Source organism: Podarcis tiliguerta (assembly GCF_965153285.1).
Source record: "Podarcis tiliguerta genome assembly, chromosome: 17".
Lineage (NCBI taxonomy): Eukaryota > Metazoa > Chordata > Lepidosauria > Squamata > Lacertidae > Podarcis > Podarcis tiliguerta.
The window spans coordinates 28,135,787-28,149,753 of NC_139550.1; the positions used below are offsets into that span (position 1 = coordinate 28,135,787).

Consider the following 13,967-nt stretch of genomic DNA (forward strand, 5'->3'; position numbering starts at 1 on the left):
TTCAAGAAAGCCAATACTTTATTCCATAAAAGAACACTGCTAATAACAGTTATTCCACCAAACTCATCTTTTTAGAAATCTAGGAGCTGTGTTCAGCATTGTGTAAAAAGGTGTTTCCATAGGAACAGCGTGTTTTTCTTCTGCTGAGATTGGAGAGGTTTTTTTTGGCAAGAGAGTTGAAGAGGGACTTTAAACATGAACCACCTGCAAGCTTAGAGGAAGCCTATTCACTTAGTGCAAGCGTCATGCTCCTTGATTATTTGGGCAATCACCAGCACATGTCCTTCCTTGGCCTCCCGTTGCCCTTAGCTCTCCCTTCCCTGGTTAAGGAGAACCAGAGTTTACTGTGACAACTGAGTAAATGATCACGTCGGAACCTAACTCAGGTTTCAGACTCCGAGAGTGTTGTAAGCGAACACCAACCACCCTCCCACTAAGGAGCATTCCAGTCCATCTCACAGCTCTGGCCTTGAAGAGCTCTTGGCTAAAGTGGGGCTCCTTTCACCTGAAATTGAGATGGAAAACACACAGCAGCCGTGGCACCAGTGGCAGAGACAGCGGAGTGGGAGGACAGGGAAGCAGGCAACCGATGAAAAGGAGGAACCTGGAGGCAGAAGGGGAATTTGCAATGCAGATCTGCAAGCATTAGAGGAAAGGTTGGCAGTCAAAAGGAGGAAAGTCAAACAGGTGGCTGGAACGATGGGAGACCAAAGGTGGGGAGGAAGAGAGAGGGGGAAGCAGTTGCTGCCTGGAGCTGAATGTGGACAAGGAGACTAAAATGATGAAAGAAGGAAGGAAGGCACATGGTAATATAGTTTTCAGCTGCCCGGCTAATCAAAGAGATCTTCCCCTCCAGGGACAATTAAACTGATGCCAAAGAAGAGAAAAAAGATAACCAAACATTCTGAAAAAACCTAAGTGCTTATTGACATATTGTGTGTTGTGTTGTTTTTAAAAAAGGGTAACTCATCTTTACCCCAAAAACCTGTCCTTTAGATGTATTAAAAGGAAGATTCGCTTCCACAAACAGAAAAGTTGTCCACTTAAAAACTTCTTTAGGTTATGACGATAATTTCTCCAGCAGCGCCTTTCCTGCTGCTGTGCCATCTTTAGTCCTTTTTTTAAGCTTTGGAATAATACTTTTTAGTCCAGCTTTTACTTCTGTTGCCACTTTCTGATCGGAGCTCTGAAGAAGGCTATGAACAAAGAGAAAATATCAAAAATGAGAATTACAATCGGAACGAAATGTGACAAGCAGAGAGAGAAATCAATGCTTGGCAGTCCATCTGCTTTGTCAAAGCATCCATTGGGATAATTGCCTAATAGCAAATAACAGCAGTTTATTTTCTTAAATTCTGAAGCATTTAATTTTGACGTTGGCCATCTCAACACGGGCTAACATGGCTGTCAGAATACACAGGAAAGTGAGCAGCCAAAGAATTTACAAAATATAAATCACTGCTCTTCAAAACTGCAAAAAAGGAAAAAAGCTTCCAAGTATCTTACTTTTAATTCATCGAGGAAAATGGTTTTAAGGAGAAAATGTTTGCACTGACAGTAGTATTAATAGCGCTAAAACGCAGCTGCAAACGAAGATCCAGGCATAGTTCCAGGGAAAACCACACAGACCAGTTTGGAGAACTTTTTCTGTATCCCAGTTAGCGAGTGGAAGCCTCACATTTGACAAAGGAGCCCTGTGCCTTGATCGGAAGTTGGAGCGGCAGATTCATTTTGAACTGCAATGTTATTTTTATCATAACCTTCTGATTAAACGAGCACACACACCCCGCCTTGCAGTTTTTTTTTTAGATACATAATAAGGATTATGTTGCCAAACCAAACAGAATGGGAGAAGAATTAATGTGGCTTGCGGAGTGATTAAAAATCTGTTTCTCAATGTGACCTAAAGCAGGATGGCAAGGGAGTCAAACTGCTCTGCCTTATCCCAAAAGCACAACGTTGTTAGTTTGAAGCAGGAGGCTGGGGAGTTTGCATGCCTTTAATGCCTTGGTACATTAGAGATCCTGCTTGGCCCTGGCCTGAGCAGAAGAGCTCCTTCCATTTGTGCAACTGACTCCAAGCGAGCAGAGGACCTCGCTGGAAGAAGGGCGGCAGGAAGCGAGGTGAAAGTACACTCCACAAGGGCCCCTTGCAGATCAGCGCACAAGATCCCCTTCTCTCCCAGATTGCCCCCTAACCCTCCAGGGCAGTTTCCCAGGGGGAAGCAGGAATTGTAAGCACCGTGAGCCTAAAGACCTGCCTCTGGTTTCACCTTATCCACTATTTGGGATCTTTTGGGGGGCGTTTGGGAGCAGATGAAAAAACCTGCTACTCAGAGGAAGCATTTCTGAATTCAACATTGGCATGCATGTCAGGCCACTATCCCAATAAACTCCCACAATGGCCTCGGTCCAGTATACTTGAAGGAGCGCCTCCACCCCCATCGTTCTGCCCGGACACTGAGGTCCGGCTCCAATCTGTACCTAGAGCCCACAGATTTCAAGCTCATGCTTCAAACCCTGTCATCAGTTCAGGATACTGCCCAAAGCTGTGCTGCCCTGCAGATCCTGCAATGAATTATGGTAAGGTTACCAGATTTTTTCTCAGTGAATCTGGGGACACTTTTCAACTTCAATAGGAATGGTAGGATTTTGTCAGGGGACTGATTTGTAAATCTGGGGACATCTTAAATTATGGGCTGCGCCTCTGCTTGTGTTGCTCACCAACAGGCCCCTAACACCACTCTGCACCCCCTCTATGGTGGCAGCAATACGGGGAGCAGCCGGGACCTGACAAAGGTGAGAAATACTTTCTTCCCTGCAACCCCCACCCTGGTGCTCCCCTGCCAGTGGTGGGGGTGTCAAGAGGAGGGCAGCTGTTGCTCTGGAAAGGCAAGGGAAAAGGATGTGCTTTAAAATGCTGCCTTTTCTCGCTGCTTCCCAGAGGAGCAGCGGCAGAAGTTTCCTCCATCCCCTGCCTCACCACCAGCAGCAACAGGGGCGTGGCAGCAAAGAAACACAAAATGGTTCCTGCATTTCAGGGGGTTGGACTAGATGGCCCTTGGGGTCCCTTCCACAACTCTACAATTCCAGGGTTCTATGGTCACGGAGGAACTGGCCTGGCCTGGCCTGCCTCTTCCTCTGGGGCTCACCTGGTCTTGGGAACCACCTGCTCATCAGACGTCACGCTGCAGTTCATGCATTGTGCTGCAGTATAACAATCTTGAAATTTTATTATCTACTAACTAATGCATATGCGCACACACAGAGAGATGCATTTGAAAACTAATATGGCTTTCAGAAAAGCTGCTGCTCAGTCAATGGCAGCCCCTGCTAAGCTGCATCAGCATTCCACTGAAAGCAAGGAAGAGAGACTAGGAATCTAAAAATGGAAAAGGAAACATTTGAGAAGCACTGAAGACTGGCCAAATATCTTATGTGAATCAAAAATTGGGAGGATCACTCATTTAAAGCACACTCGACAGCTGTACTTGGAAGAGGGCTGCACGACAATAGGAATATACACATTCTAAGCAAAGTTCAGCATTTTTTAGCAGAGCAACTGAGCCATTTCCATTCTATACCAGGATTTCCCACATCTCTGTAGAAGAAGAAAACTTCACAGTAAAGGTTGAAAGAGCTCTTCCCAAATCTTTATGCAACATCTGCATGCGGGATTAGAGATTTCAAAGGAATTAAGTGTGCTTGTCAAATGCAAGGGATCTGTTCCAAAGTGTCGTGCAAAAATCCCTATAGATCTATATTAGAAAGCCAGCAGCTGAGCGTTAAAACTCTACATTAATATAATAAACCTATCAGCAGACGCTTGATTTAAGCCTGCTGTATTTGTAGTGACCCAGAGAGTCAGAGAGGTTATTTTTCTTTGTGTCAGAAGAAGCACTAAAAATGGGGGCGGTGAATTACGAGATGGGATACTGGAAAGCAAGGACTTGTGAAGAAAGGGCCAGATCCGTTTACAGATGTCAGAGGAGCTGGTCACTTGAGGGCTTCAGTTCAACTGTCCCTTTGCTGATTTGTGCCATTTCAGTTTGCTTTTACCAGCTGACCCCTTAGACCTGAAGGCATCTATCTGCTTTGGGGAAAGAGGGGGCAAGTTAATAGAGGGAGCAATTAAGGAGCCTGCTTTAGTTATAGAGGGCAGGAAGATGTGGCATTTAGTTCCCTTCCATTCCTCCGCTTCTGCGATGCACTGAACGCGTCCGCCGATCGCTTTCATTTAACAGTACACGTTGCCATAGTGATCAGCATCAGGAGCTGGGCTGCCAAATGAAGGCAAGGCAGAAATTAAGACCCAACTTGGAAACATCTTTGGCGGATTTGCTGTGAAAGGGAATTTCTGCACACAAAAGCAGGGGCTCATTAGCGCAAGTCGTTCATGTGCCACCAATTATGCTTAAGACACTTTTGTGAGCGAGGAGGGGCTATAAATACTTCCGTTTAACTGGGCTGCCAAACGCAGTACCATAAAACAAACAAAGCGGCTCCTTTTGAGCTGGTTGCTACAGGTGTGAGCCAACGATGGAAAGGGAACGGTTCAAAAAGGGCTGCAGCATCGCTCTGGGTGACACCCAAGGGGGCCCACCTGCTTGCACAATGAGAATCTACTGTATTTTTCGCTCTATAGGACGCACCTTGTTTTAGAGGGGGAGAACAAGAAAAAAAAATTCTCCCCCTCTCTGCTCAGCGCCCCTTCAGCGAAGCGGCAGGAGAAACGGAGCCCCTTCCATTTCTGAAGGGGCGCTGTGCAGTTCTCCCTCTCTGCTGAAGCCAGGAGAGTCTTGCTCTCCCGGCTTCAGCAAAAGGAACCCGAAGCATTTGGAGTACAGCGCGAGGTCCCGCCTTTGGAGCACAGCGGGACCTTGCGCTGCGCTCCAAAGGCTTCGGTGTGCGAGTGCACACCGACACCTCTTGCTCTCTCTGCGCTTCGGAGGCTTCGCGTTGCTATCGCTGAAGCCAAGGAGCCTGCACTCACTCCATAGGACGCACACATTTCCCCTTAATTTTTGGAGGGGAAAAAGTGCGTCCTATAGAGCGAAAAATACTGTATTTCTGCAGCAGAATTTCACTTCTCTTTCTCCCCACCCCCCGCCCACTCCTCCATGCAGACTTTGAGATGCACACAGCAGAGGAAGAGGAGCCCCATTGCTCCCACTACGATGCATCTCGCGCACATGTTCTCAGTCAATGCTGGCTAAATTATACGCCTTGAAGGGGCAGCCTCTATGGTGTGGACTCACTGAGGTAGATGGAATTACCATACAAATGGCAATCATCGGTTGCTCCTGAATGTAGACGCTTGCTGCTTTATACAGATAAACCAAATAACGCCTTGAAACAAGAGATGGGGCAATAGGACAAGGTATTAGAAACCCGTGGGAAGTCTTTCAAAAGCAATTCCAGATTAAGAGTACGCACAGAAGGGATTTCCTGGCACTTTTTGGTCAGGCTAGCAAAAAGCAAGGAGAAAGATTTAGCTTTCAAGGCAATGCAGTGATGCTTTACTAGTCAAGCAAAGGCTACATCCTGATTGCAAATAGAACAGCAGCATAAGGCATCTATGACTGTAGCAGATAAGAAAGAAGAACAGGAAAGTAAGAAATCACAATGAAGCTGTTTTGCTGCCTAAAGCATATGCAGCATTTTACTGCTAGTTCAGTCATTAAACGCAGTACATACCGACACAGAATAATCGCACCACGATTGACGTTTGCCCAGGTCTTCAGAAGATCAATGCCCACGTGCTCTACGAGTATTTTTGCAAAACATTCTGTTAAAAATAAAGACCAGGTTAGACACCACACAAACCCATTTAAAACTTTGCGTAAAGGGGCTTTAACACTTGTAAATTGTATATTCACAGACCGCCTCAGAATTATTGACTATTCAATACATTTGTAATAAAGGTAAAGGGACCCCTGACCATTTGGTCCAGTCGTGACCGACTCTGGGGTTGCGGCACTCATCTCGCTTTATTGGCCGAGAGAGCCAGCGTACAGCTTCCGGGTCATTTGGCCAGCATGACTAAGCCGCTTCTGGTGAACCAGAGCAGCACACAGAAATGCCGTTTACCTTCCTGCCAGAGTGGTACCTATTTATCTACTTGCACTTTGACGTGCTTTTGAACTGCTAGGTTGGCAGGAGCAGTGACTGAGCAATGGGAGCTCACCCTGTTGCGGGGATTCGAACCGCCGACCTTCTGATCGGCAAGTCCTAGGCTCTGTGGTTTAACCCATAGCGTCACCTGCGCCCCACATTTGTAATAGGCCTTAATATCTGAGCAATGCTAAGAAATAATCAAGACTGTAACAGCACAATCCTCTATCTCAATTTAATGGACAGGATGGGAAGAGCTATTTCCGATGTGGACAAAACCTTCAGACCCACAGAACCAGTTATGGAAGAGGAGGGCAGTTCCATATTTCACAGCACCAAGAGCTTAAAATACCCCCACAATTCTTTGCATGGAAAGCACCTGCCATGTTCATGGATGCTTTAGTCAAGATTCTTATACTGCAGGCGGCTAGACGAGATGACCACTGGGGACCCTCCCAACTCTGATATATTGCAAAATAAGAAAAATGTCCAGAAACTTCAGTCGGTTTAACAAGGGGGCTTTGCAAGCAGAAACAATTTGAAGAAATTGTGAGTGGTTGGTGGGGACACAAAACAACCCCCACCCTAGTACAAATTCATAGACTCAAATGGGAAAACGTATTATCAAGATCAAATCAACTGAAGCTGTAGGTGACAGAGATTATACTCTGCGTGACGGCAAGTTGTTTAGAACCCATTTGCCTGGAGTTGACTTTCTCCTGTGCCCCCCAATCTCTCGCACCAGCAGCAGTGCCTGAACTCACCTGGCACTGCAAGCGCAACAATCGAGTGCGCTTGCAAGTGCAACAACCAAGTGCAACTGGATCACACTAGCAGAAAATAATGGGCAATCTCTGTATTAGCTGCACAAACCTTCCTATGGCTCCTGTCAGCAACGTCCCTTCCGTATCCAGCCCCCGACTTCCACAGAAGAAGTACAGAAGATGCCCAATTAATGAAACTTAGGATGCAATCCTCTAAGCACATTCCTGGGAGCAAGGACTACTGAACTCAAGAGGGCCTTACTTCGGAGCAGGTATATAGGGTTGCGCTGCCACCGACATGACAGTTGTTTGGCCCGCTAAGGGTGAGGGAGAGCTCCTTCCAAGCTGTGCTGCTTTTAAGCTTGGATGAAGCAAAGTCTATAAAATCTCCTGGACGCTTCCAGGGCAGAAGCATGCCTTTAAACACTTCAAGCAAAGCGATTCAAGGTTAACAGTTAGTGCAGACGAGCCTTTGCATCCCTCCCACGCATTTAGACAGACTGTGACGAGTGACTCCACTGTCTTTTGCAGAATTACTAGCATACCTTCCCGGCCGCTCTCTTTCATTTTCTTGTCTTGCTCAACCAGCCACTTCAGAACCAGGTGACCTGCTGGATGCTCTGCAATATGAAGCTTTGAAAAGAACAGGAAAAGTCAAGTCCCTGCAGTGCTTTTTACTTCCCTCGCTGTATCACAATCTGTGCCTTTCGAAATGCCAGGAATCAGATCAAGGCTCAGGCATATTTAGAAATGCTGCCTACAAACAAAATCTGTTTTCTCCACATGACTAAGTGGTACATTAAGTAATCAGGGGTGGCCAAATGGAAAGCCATTCAGAACATTTAAATAAGTTTAGAGGCCTGGCTGTTTGTTTAGACATTAAGCACTGGAGTTTCTACTAAATTTAAGCTACCCATCATCTTACTTTCACTTCATTAACTAGCTATCTTTCCTGCCTTTTGATTTCTTAAGCAATTTTTGTGCTGCAGAATTAAAGATTTTAGGTGGTTAAAATACATGAAAGTTTTATTTGCCAAGTGCTTACAATGACGTTACAAGCAGATATGCCAATACAAAATTTAAGACATTGGGTATAAATTACCGTATTTTCTGCTCTACAAGACGCACCTAGTTTTTGGAGGAAAACAAGAAAAAAAAATATTCTGAATCTCAGAAGCCAGAACAGCAAGAGGGATCACTGCGCAGTGAAAGCAGCAATCCCTCTTGCTGTTCTGGCTTCTGGGATAGCTGTGCAGCCTGCATTCACCCCATAAGACGCACATACATTTCCCCTTACTTTTTAGGAGGGAAAAAGTGAGTCTTATAGAGCAAAAAATACGGTATATGCAACACCCTCAGCCCAAAGTATCTGCTTCTTTTCTCCAAATGCATTCCTAAAATGCCAGTGTGCTTCAAGGTTATAGGAAAGTACCATTTAGGCAAGTGACAAAATATGCCACATGCTGAAATTATGGAAATAAATTGTGTATTTGGCATAGTATAGTCAGTGGTTTATACAGCTATAAAACCACAAAAGTAGTCTACTTACTCCAAGCTAGGACATTTACAACCTCATTCAGCTACAAGAAACTATGTTGTTATCCTAAGTTTCAGGTACAGGTTAAAAATAATGGGTTCTACCCAACGCTGCATGAGCCGAGTTCCACTCGCATGACGGGGCTTCCGTTCCTTCTTCACCCCCCCCAACCCTGTAAACCTTCTCCAGAGGGGCCCCCAGACCCAGTTTTGAGCAAGGGGAGAGGGTTGCAAGAGAGAAAGAGGATCTTCTGTCGCCTGCACAAAGCCTGCTGCCCAAGTGGAGCTGCAGTTCTGGACGCAGACCAACAATTTGCTCCTTATCATTTAAAAATGATCCAAAAATTGTGCTTCGGCGTGGAAGAATTATTATGCAGTTCCTTCCAGCTGGATCCCAGGATCCTGCATGAGACTCGACAAGCCCTTCGCTGTAGTCCAGTGCTTGAATCAGGATAAATTGGTTTATCCTAATTTGATAGCCAAACTGCAGCAGATCCCAGGGAGGGGCCCCCCAGAGAGGGACCCCCAGTTCTTAACTCTACCGCTTGCTCCTTTTCAGGCACAGTTACCTCTCCATCTTTGCCCCCTGGAACCATCTCTCTTGCCGCGAGGCCAGCAATGGCCTTCATAGCTGGCTGGACGTCGCCAACGGCAGCCTTGAGGATCCCCGTCACCACAATGAACGTTGCCTTGTCCATCACCATTTCTTCAGCATGTTCGTTCAGGTACTTTAACAAGGCGGGAGAAACAGCTTCCAGAAGTTCACGGCGGCGAACATCTACATCTTTTTTACTGTTGGAATAAAAAGCAGCTCTTTTACTGCCGGAATTTGGTTTGGTACAACATAATCCAGTCACTCCAAATTGTCCAATTTAAAATCCAAACGTAGCCCTCTTGCTTTCTCCCCGGAACGCACTAAATATAACCTGCATAAATGGAAAATTGGTTACGCTTTTACACCTCAATTCAGACTGCCACAGAAGCATCGGCAATGTTGCTCTTCTTTACATCGTAGCTGAGAGGTTTGGGAGCTCCATGCCGACATGATTCCTTCCACCCCTTGAGAAATGGCTGGGTCTGAGGATTAACCTTCAGGAAATCATCGAAACACCCCGGGTAGTCCTGTTCACATTAATAGCAGACCCTCGCCCACCTGCCACTGAGGGGGACAAGCCTGGCTGCATCTGCACAGAGAGGCCCCCTTCTGAGAACCAGCACTGCTTGGGGGGGGGGGGGCTACACATGGGGCAGAGGCAAGTGCCATAATTGCAAGGGATGGAAAAACAGGCTGCCACACGCACACAGATCATGGTGGCTACATGTGGCCCTCATAGAGAGAAACCAGTTATGGTTCCCTTATTCACAGATGGTGTATTTCAGGAGGCGACATTACCCCTGTTGTTTGGGGGGGGGGATGTGCATACTGTGACGAGGGCAGCTTCCTTTTTTGCGTCTGGAGTATGTATTTTTCACTCCGTAAGACACACTTTTTTCTTCCTAAAAAGTAAGCGGAAATGTCTGTGTGTCTTATGGAGTGAATGTGTGGTCCTTGGAGCCGAATTGCCCAGGGGCAAAAAGCAAATCATGCTTTTTTTTTGGAAAGAGGGAAGGGGGTGTTGAAACAAAGCCACTGATCGTTTGCCGATTGGGGAGAGAGATAAGGGACGCTAGAGATAAAGGAGGCTGCCTGGGAGTGGAGAGGTAAAGACAGCAAACTTGCAAAAGGGGAAAACAGGAAGACTAAAGCAATAAGGAGAGAAATTAGAAGAGGAGGAGCAAAAAACTGCTCCAGCTAAGGAAAAGACACTTCACTAAGGCAAACAAGAGGGAAGGGAGTGTTGAAAGGAAACAGCTGGTCGGTGGGATAGGGAGAGAGATAAAGGAAGCTAGCAGAGGCTGCCTGGGAGGGGGGAGGTAAATGCCCATGGATCCTCAGGATTTTTACATTGGGTCACCACAAATTCACCATCAGATCACATAGCATGTCCATGGCTACATCCTGTACCAAAAAAATCACACACTCACTGTTGCGTGGGGCCGCAATGGTGCAAAAACGTGGTTACAAAGCACGGATCCACAGGGATCCTCTGGATTTTTGCATTGGGTCACCCCAAATTCACCATCAGATCACATGTCTGTGGCCGCAGCATGAACCACAAAAATCATACATCCACTGTTTTGTTCAGAATATTTTTTTCTTGTTTTCCTCCTCTTAAAACTAGGTGCGAAAAATACGGTATTTCTAGCCATATTTATTGTGTTTAAATCATGGGTTAGCCACTCTAAGATGCAGCAGGGTAAACGTGTGCTCAATGCAAGATATTTCTACCTGGGTGCAGCCAGTCACTCCCACTCCCTGGGAGCAGATGCAAATGTACACAAGCAGTGTGAACAAATGATCATCTCATAGCCTTCCTCTCCAGCCTCCACTCTTGCTAACAGAAATGCCATGGGGAAAGCCCTGTTCTGCTAGTTTCCTTTCGTTCAAATAACTGCTTCTCTGCACAACTGGCAGACAATGTTAAATTTGGACGTCCACAAAACTGTGGAAATGGCATTTTCTGCTTACCTATAAGCATTTCCATCACCCTGTTCCAGGATTTTGATTATCGCTGGTGAGAAATACGCAGTATCCCTGGGACTTAACAGGTACAAGAGGACTTTCCTTCCATATTTGTTATTTACAATGCTGGTTAAGGAATCGCTAATTTCCTAAAAGAAGAGGAAAAGCATTGTTAGTGGAAGATTGTGTCAGGGAACTGCCATCGGAGCCAGAAGGAGAGGGAGGGCTCCAGAGGGATTCTGGAGAGCGTCCAGGGAGGGAGAGAAGCAGCACATCTTCTGGGGAAGGAAATCAGCGTAGCACCAGTGGAGAAGGGGGGCAGATGGGGGAATCGGCGAGGTGGCTCCAAGACTCCTCGCCGGGGACCAGCGGGGAGAGCACGGGTCCTCCGGATGCCCACACCCTCCCTGCGCAGAAGGCTTCCGCACAGGGAGAGTAGACGCAGACTAGGCATCAAAGAACTTTTATGCTGGAAGAAGTTCAAGAAACGCCCACTGACGGATTCTGCCAGCGATTGAGACAGCCACGGGCGAGTGGCTGTCCAGACAGAAAGGGTTCACTCAGGCAACCCACCCAGGTGTGGCGCCGATTTACGCACGAGCAACCCCAGAACCATTACAGATTGTTTTCAACAACCAATTTCATTTTTAGTTACTTGGAGAGGGATCACAATCTTGGCTCATAGTTTTCACTGCTGCTGTAATACATGCAATACACCCATGTAGGGATGTCCATCCCAAACACAGACAAAAACATGTACACTAGACAGACAGTAGCCATGCCTTCCACCTCCTTCCCTTGTATTGTTAAGTAATTCTTCTCTTTTTATTTCTGCATGCTTAGAAAGGGGAGAGTGTATATATATATATATATATATAAACACATTTAAGCATATCTGCAGGTACAGTTAGTATAAACTTTTTAGATGTGGATTAATGGCAAAATTATTTTGAGGAGTCCAGCTTTGTTCATCAATACTTATTTTGTTCTCAAGTTAGAGGAAAGGTGTTCATCCCATGTGCAAAGTCTAACAAGACATCTATTTTAACTTTTTCTATGAACACGTTCCTACAAGGCTCCAGCATGTGATTGCTGCCTGACTTCCAGCCAGTGCTCTCTATTTTTCACAGAAGCCTGAGGCAGATGAAGTCACGACAGAACAGTGCCCCTTTGACGTTGCCTGAAGACGGATTCATCCATTTAATCTAACACGGGTGGCAACGCTGCACTTATTAGACAGAGAGGTGAGGATAGTTTGGGAAATAGTGATGAAATATTGCAAAAGACATTCACGCTCCTTATTTTAATGAAGTAGCCGTCAACAGATTCATGCAGCGTTACCACCTTCTATGAACGATGTGGAGACCTCTTTGGGTGCATTTTGCAGTTATAAACTTGCCAAAGAATTCAATGCACAGGAGACCTAGATTCTACATAACAAGATCATGGTCTGCATGTAATGCTAACCCAAACCATGGCTTAGCACAAACAAGCAGGCTCCTGGAGAATCACAGCTTTGCTCCTCCTGCCTTGCGGGGGGTTGGACTAGATGATCCCTGGGATGCTTCAAACTCTACAGTTCTGTGATTCTATGTAGGGGAGGGGAACAGAAGAACCATGTGCTGCAACACCCTGTTTTTGCCTGGGTGTACATTTATAGATAAGGGACGCGGGTGGCGCTGTGGGTTAAACTGCAGAGCCTAGGACTTGCCGATCAGAAGGTCGGTGGTTCGAATCCCCACGACAGGGTGAGCTCCCATTACTCTGTCCCAGCTCCTGCCAACCTAGCAATTCGAAAGCACACCAGTGCAAGTAGATAATTAGGTACCGCTCCGGCAGGAAGGTAAACAGCGTTTCCGTGCACTGCTCTGGTTCGCCAGAAGTGGCTTAGTCATGATGGCCACATGACCTGGAAGCTGTACGCCAACTCCCTCGGCCAGTAAAGCGAGATGAGCGCCGCAACCCCAGAGTCAGTCACAACTGGACCTAATGGTCAGGGGTCCCTTTACCATTACCTTTATAGATTGGACCTTGAAATTTATCATATAGTCTGAAATGGTGCAAGCTGAAGTATCATGTATTTTGATACTGAAGAGCAGTATTGCCCCGGGAGGAATATTTTAATTCTTTGCATAATCACTCACTAGGTAGCCAAGCGATTCAGCATAGCTTGAGAGTTTCCAGCACACATACCATCTCAAATCAAAGCAGTGAGTAAATGGAGCAGGCTATGGCATCCCAAGCAACAGCAAAACCACCACAATGAAGTTAGTTTTGTCTTACAAGAAAATAAACCTGAAATGTTTGAAAACCAGGCCTAACAACATGTGAGCGTTTCCAGTGTAATTTACACCTTGTTACTAAGTGAAACGGGAAATCTTGAGAATTTTAGGAAGTCAGACTACTTACAGATATAGTTAGCTGTTTCACAAGTTTAGTGTCATCAATGCAGTCAAATGCCGCCAGCAAAACTAAGTGTGAGAATTCGCCCTGAAATAGGAACCAGAAAGCAAGAACACCATAAGACAGACATAGAAGCCCGATTAACCAAGCAGCTGGTCTAACATGTTCCAATGAACTTGCTAAAGATCAACAATGACTATTCATCTCACACAATAACAAGTTCCATCATACTAATTCTTATGCCCAATTACTGGGAATTAAGCTTCACTTAACTCTGAGAGACTTACATCTGAGTAAATGTGCTTAAGGTTTCATTTGTGGGGAATGCTGTATTAACAAAACAAAAAACCAGCCCCGTCATCATCCCTCAGTTGTTTCTGTGTAAAGCAGAGCTATTTCAAATGAAGAATTAGAAGTCCTGCTTCTATTTTTGGCCCTTTGCTATGGAATTCGCTTTTTTGTCTAGGTTCAAATCTCTTCCTTAAAGTCATGTATATTGATGTTTCATACATAAGCTTGAACACTTGCGAATAAAACTTCTCAATCCATGCAGTTCCAATTGAAAATAAGGCCACAACAGAGATATTT

At 45.8% G+C, this 13,967-nt stretch overlaps 1 protein-coding gene across 1 annotated transcript in view; it reads right to left on the minus strand.

Moving 5' to 3' along the window:
- PUM3 (pumilio RNA binding family member 3) overlaps positions 1 to 13,967 on the minus strand; it is a 38,033-nt gene continuing 24,066 nt past the window's right edge. The window contains exons 12-17 of the mRNA XM_083419981.1: positions 13,386 to 13,466; positions 10,983 to 11,125; positions 8,983 to 9,205; positions 7,423 to 7,510; positions 5,697 to 5,787; positions 1 to 1,196 (exon numbers count right to left, since the gene is read on the minus strand). Coding sequence (XP_083276107.1) covers positions 1,061 to 1,196; positions 5,697 to 5,787; positions 7,423 to 7,510; positions 8,983 to 9,205; positions 10,983 to 11,125; positions 13,386 to 13,466 — 762 coding nt within the window. The 3' untranslated portion in view covers positions 1 to 1,060. The remainder of the gene's footprint in view (positions 1,197 to 5,696; positions 5,788 to 7,422; positions 7,511 to 8,982; positions 9,206 to 10,982; positions 11,126 to 13,385; positions 13,467 to 13,967) is intronic.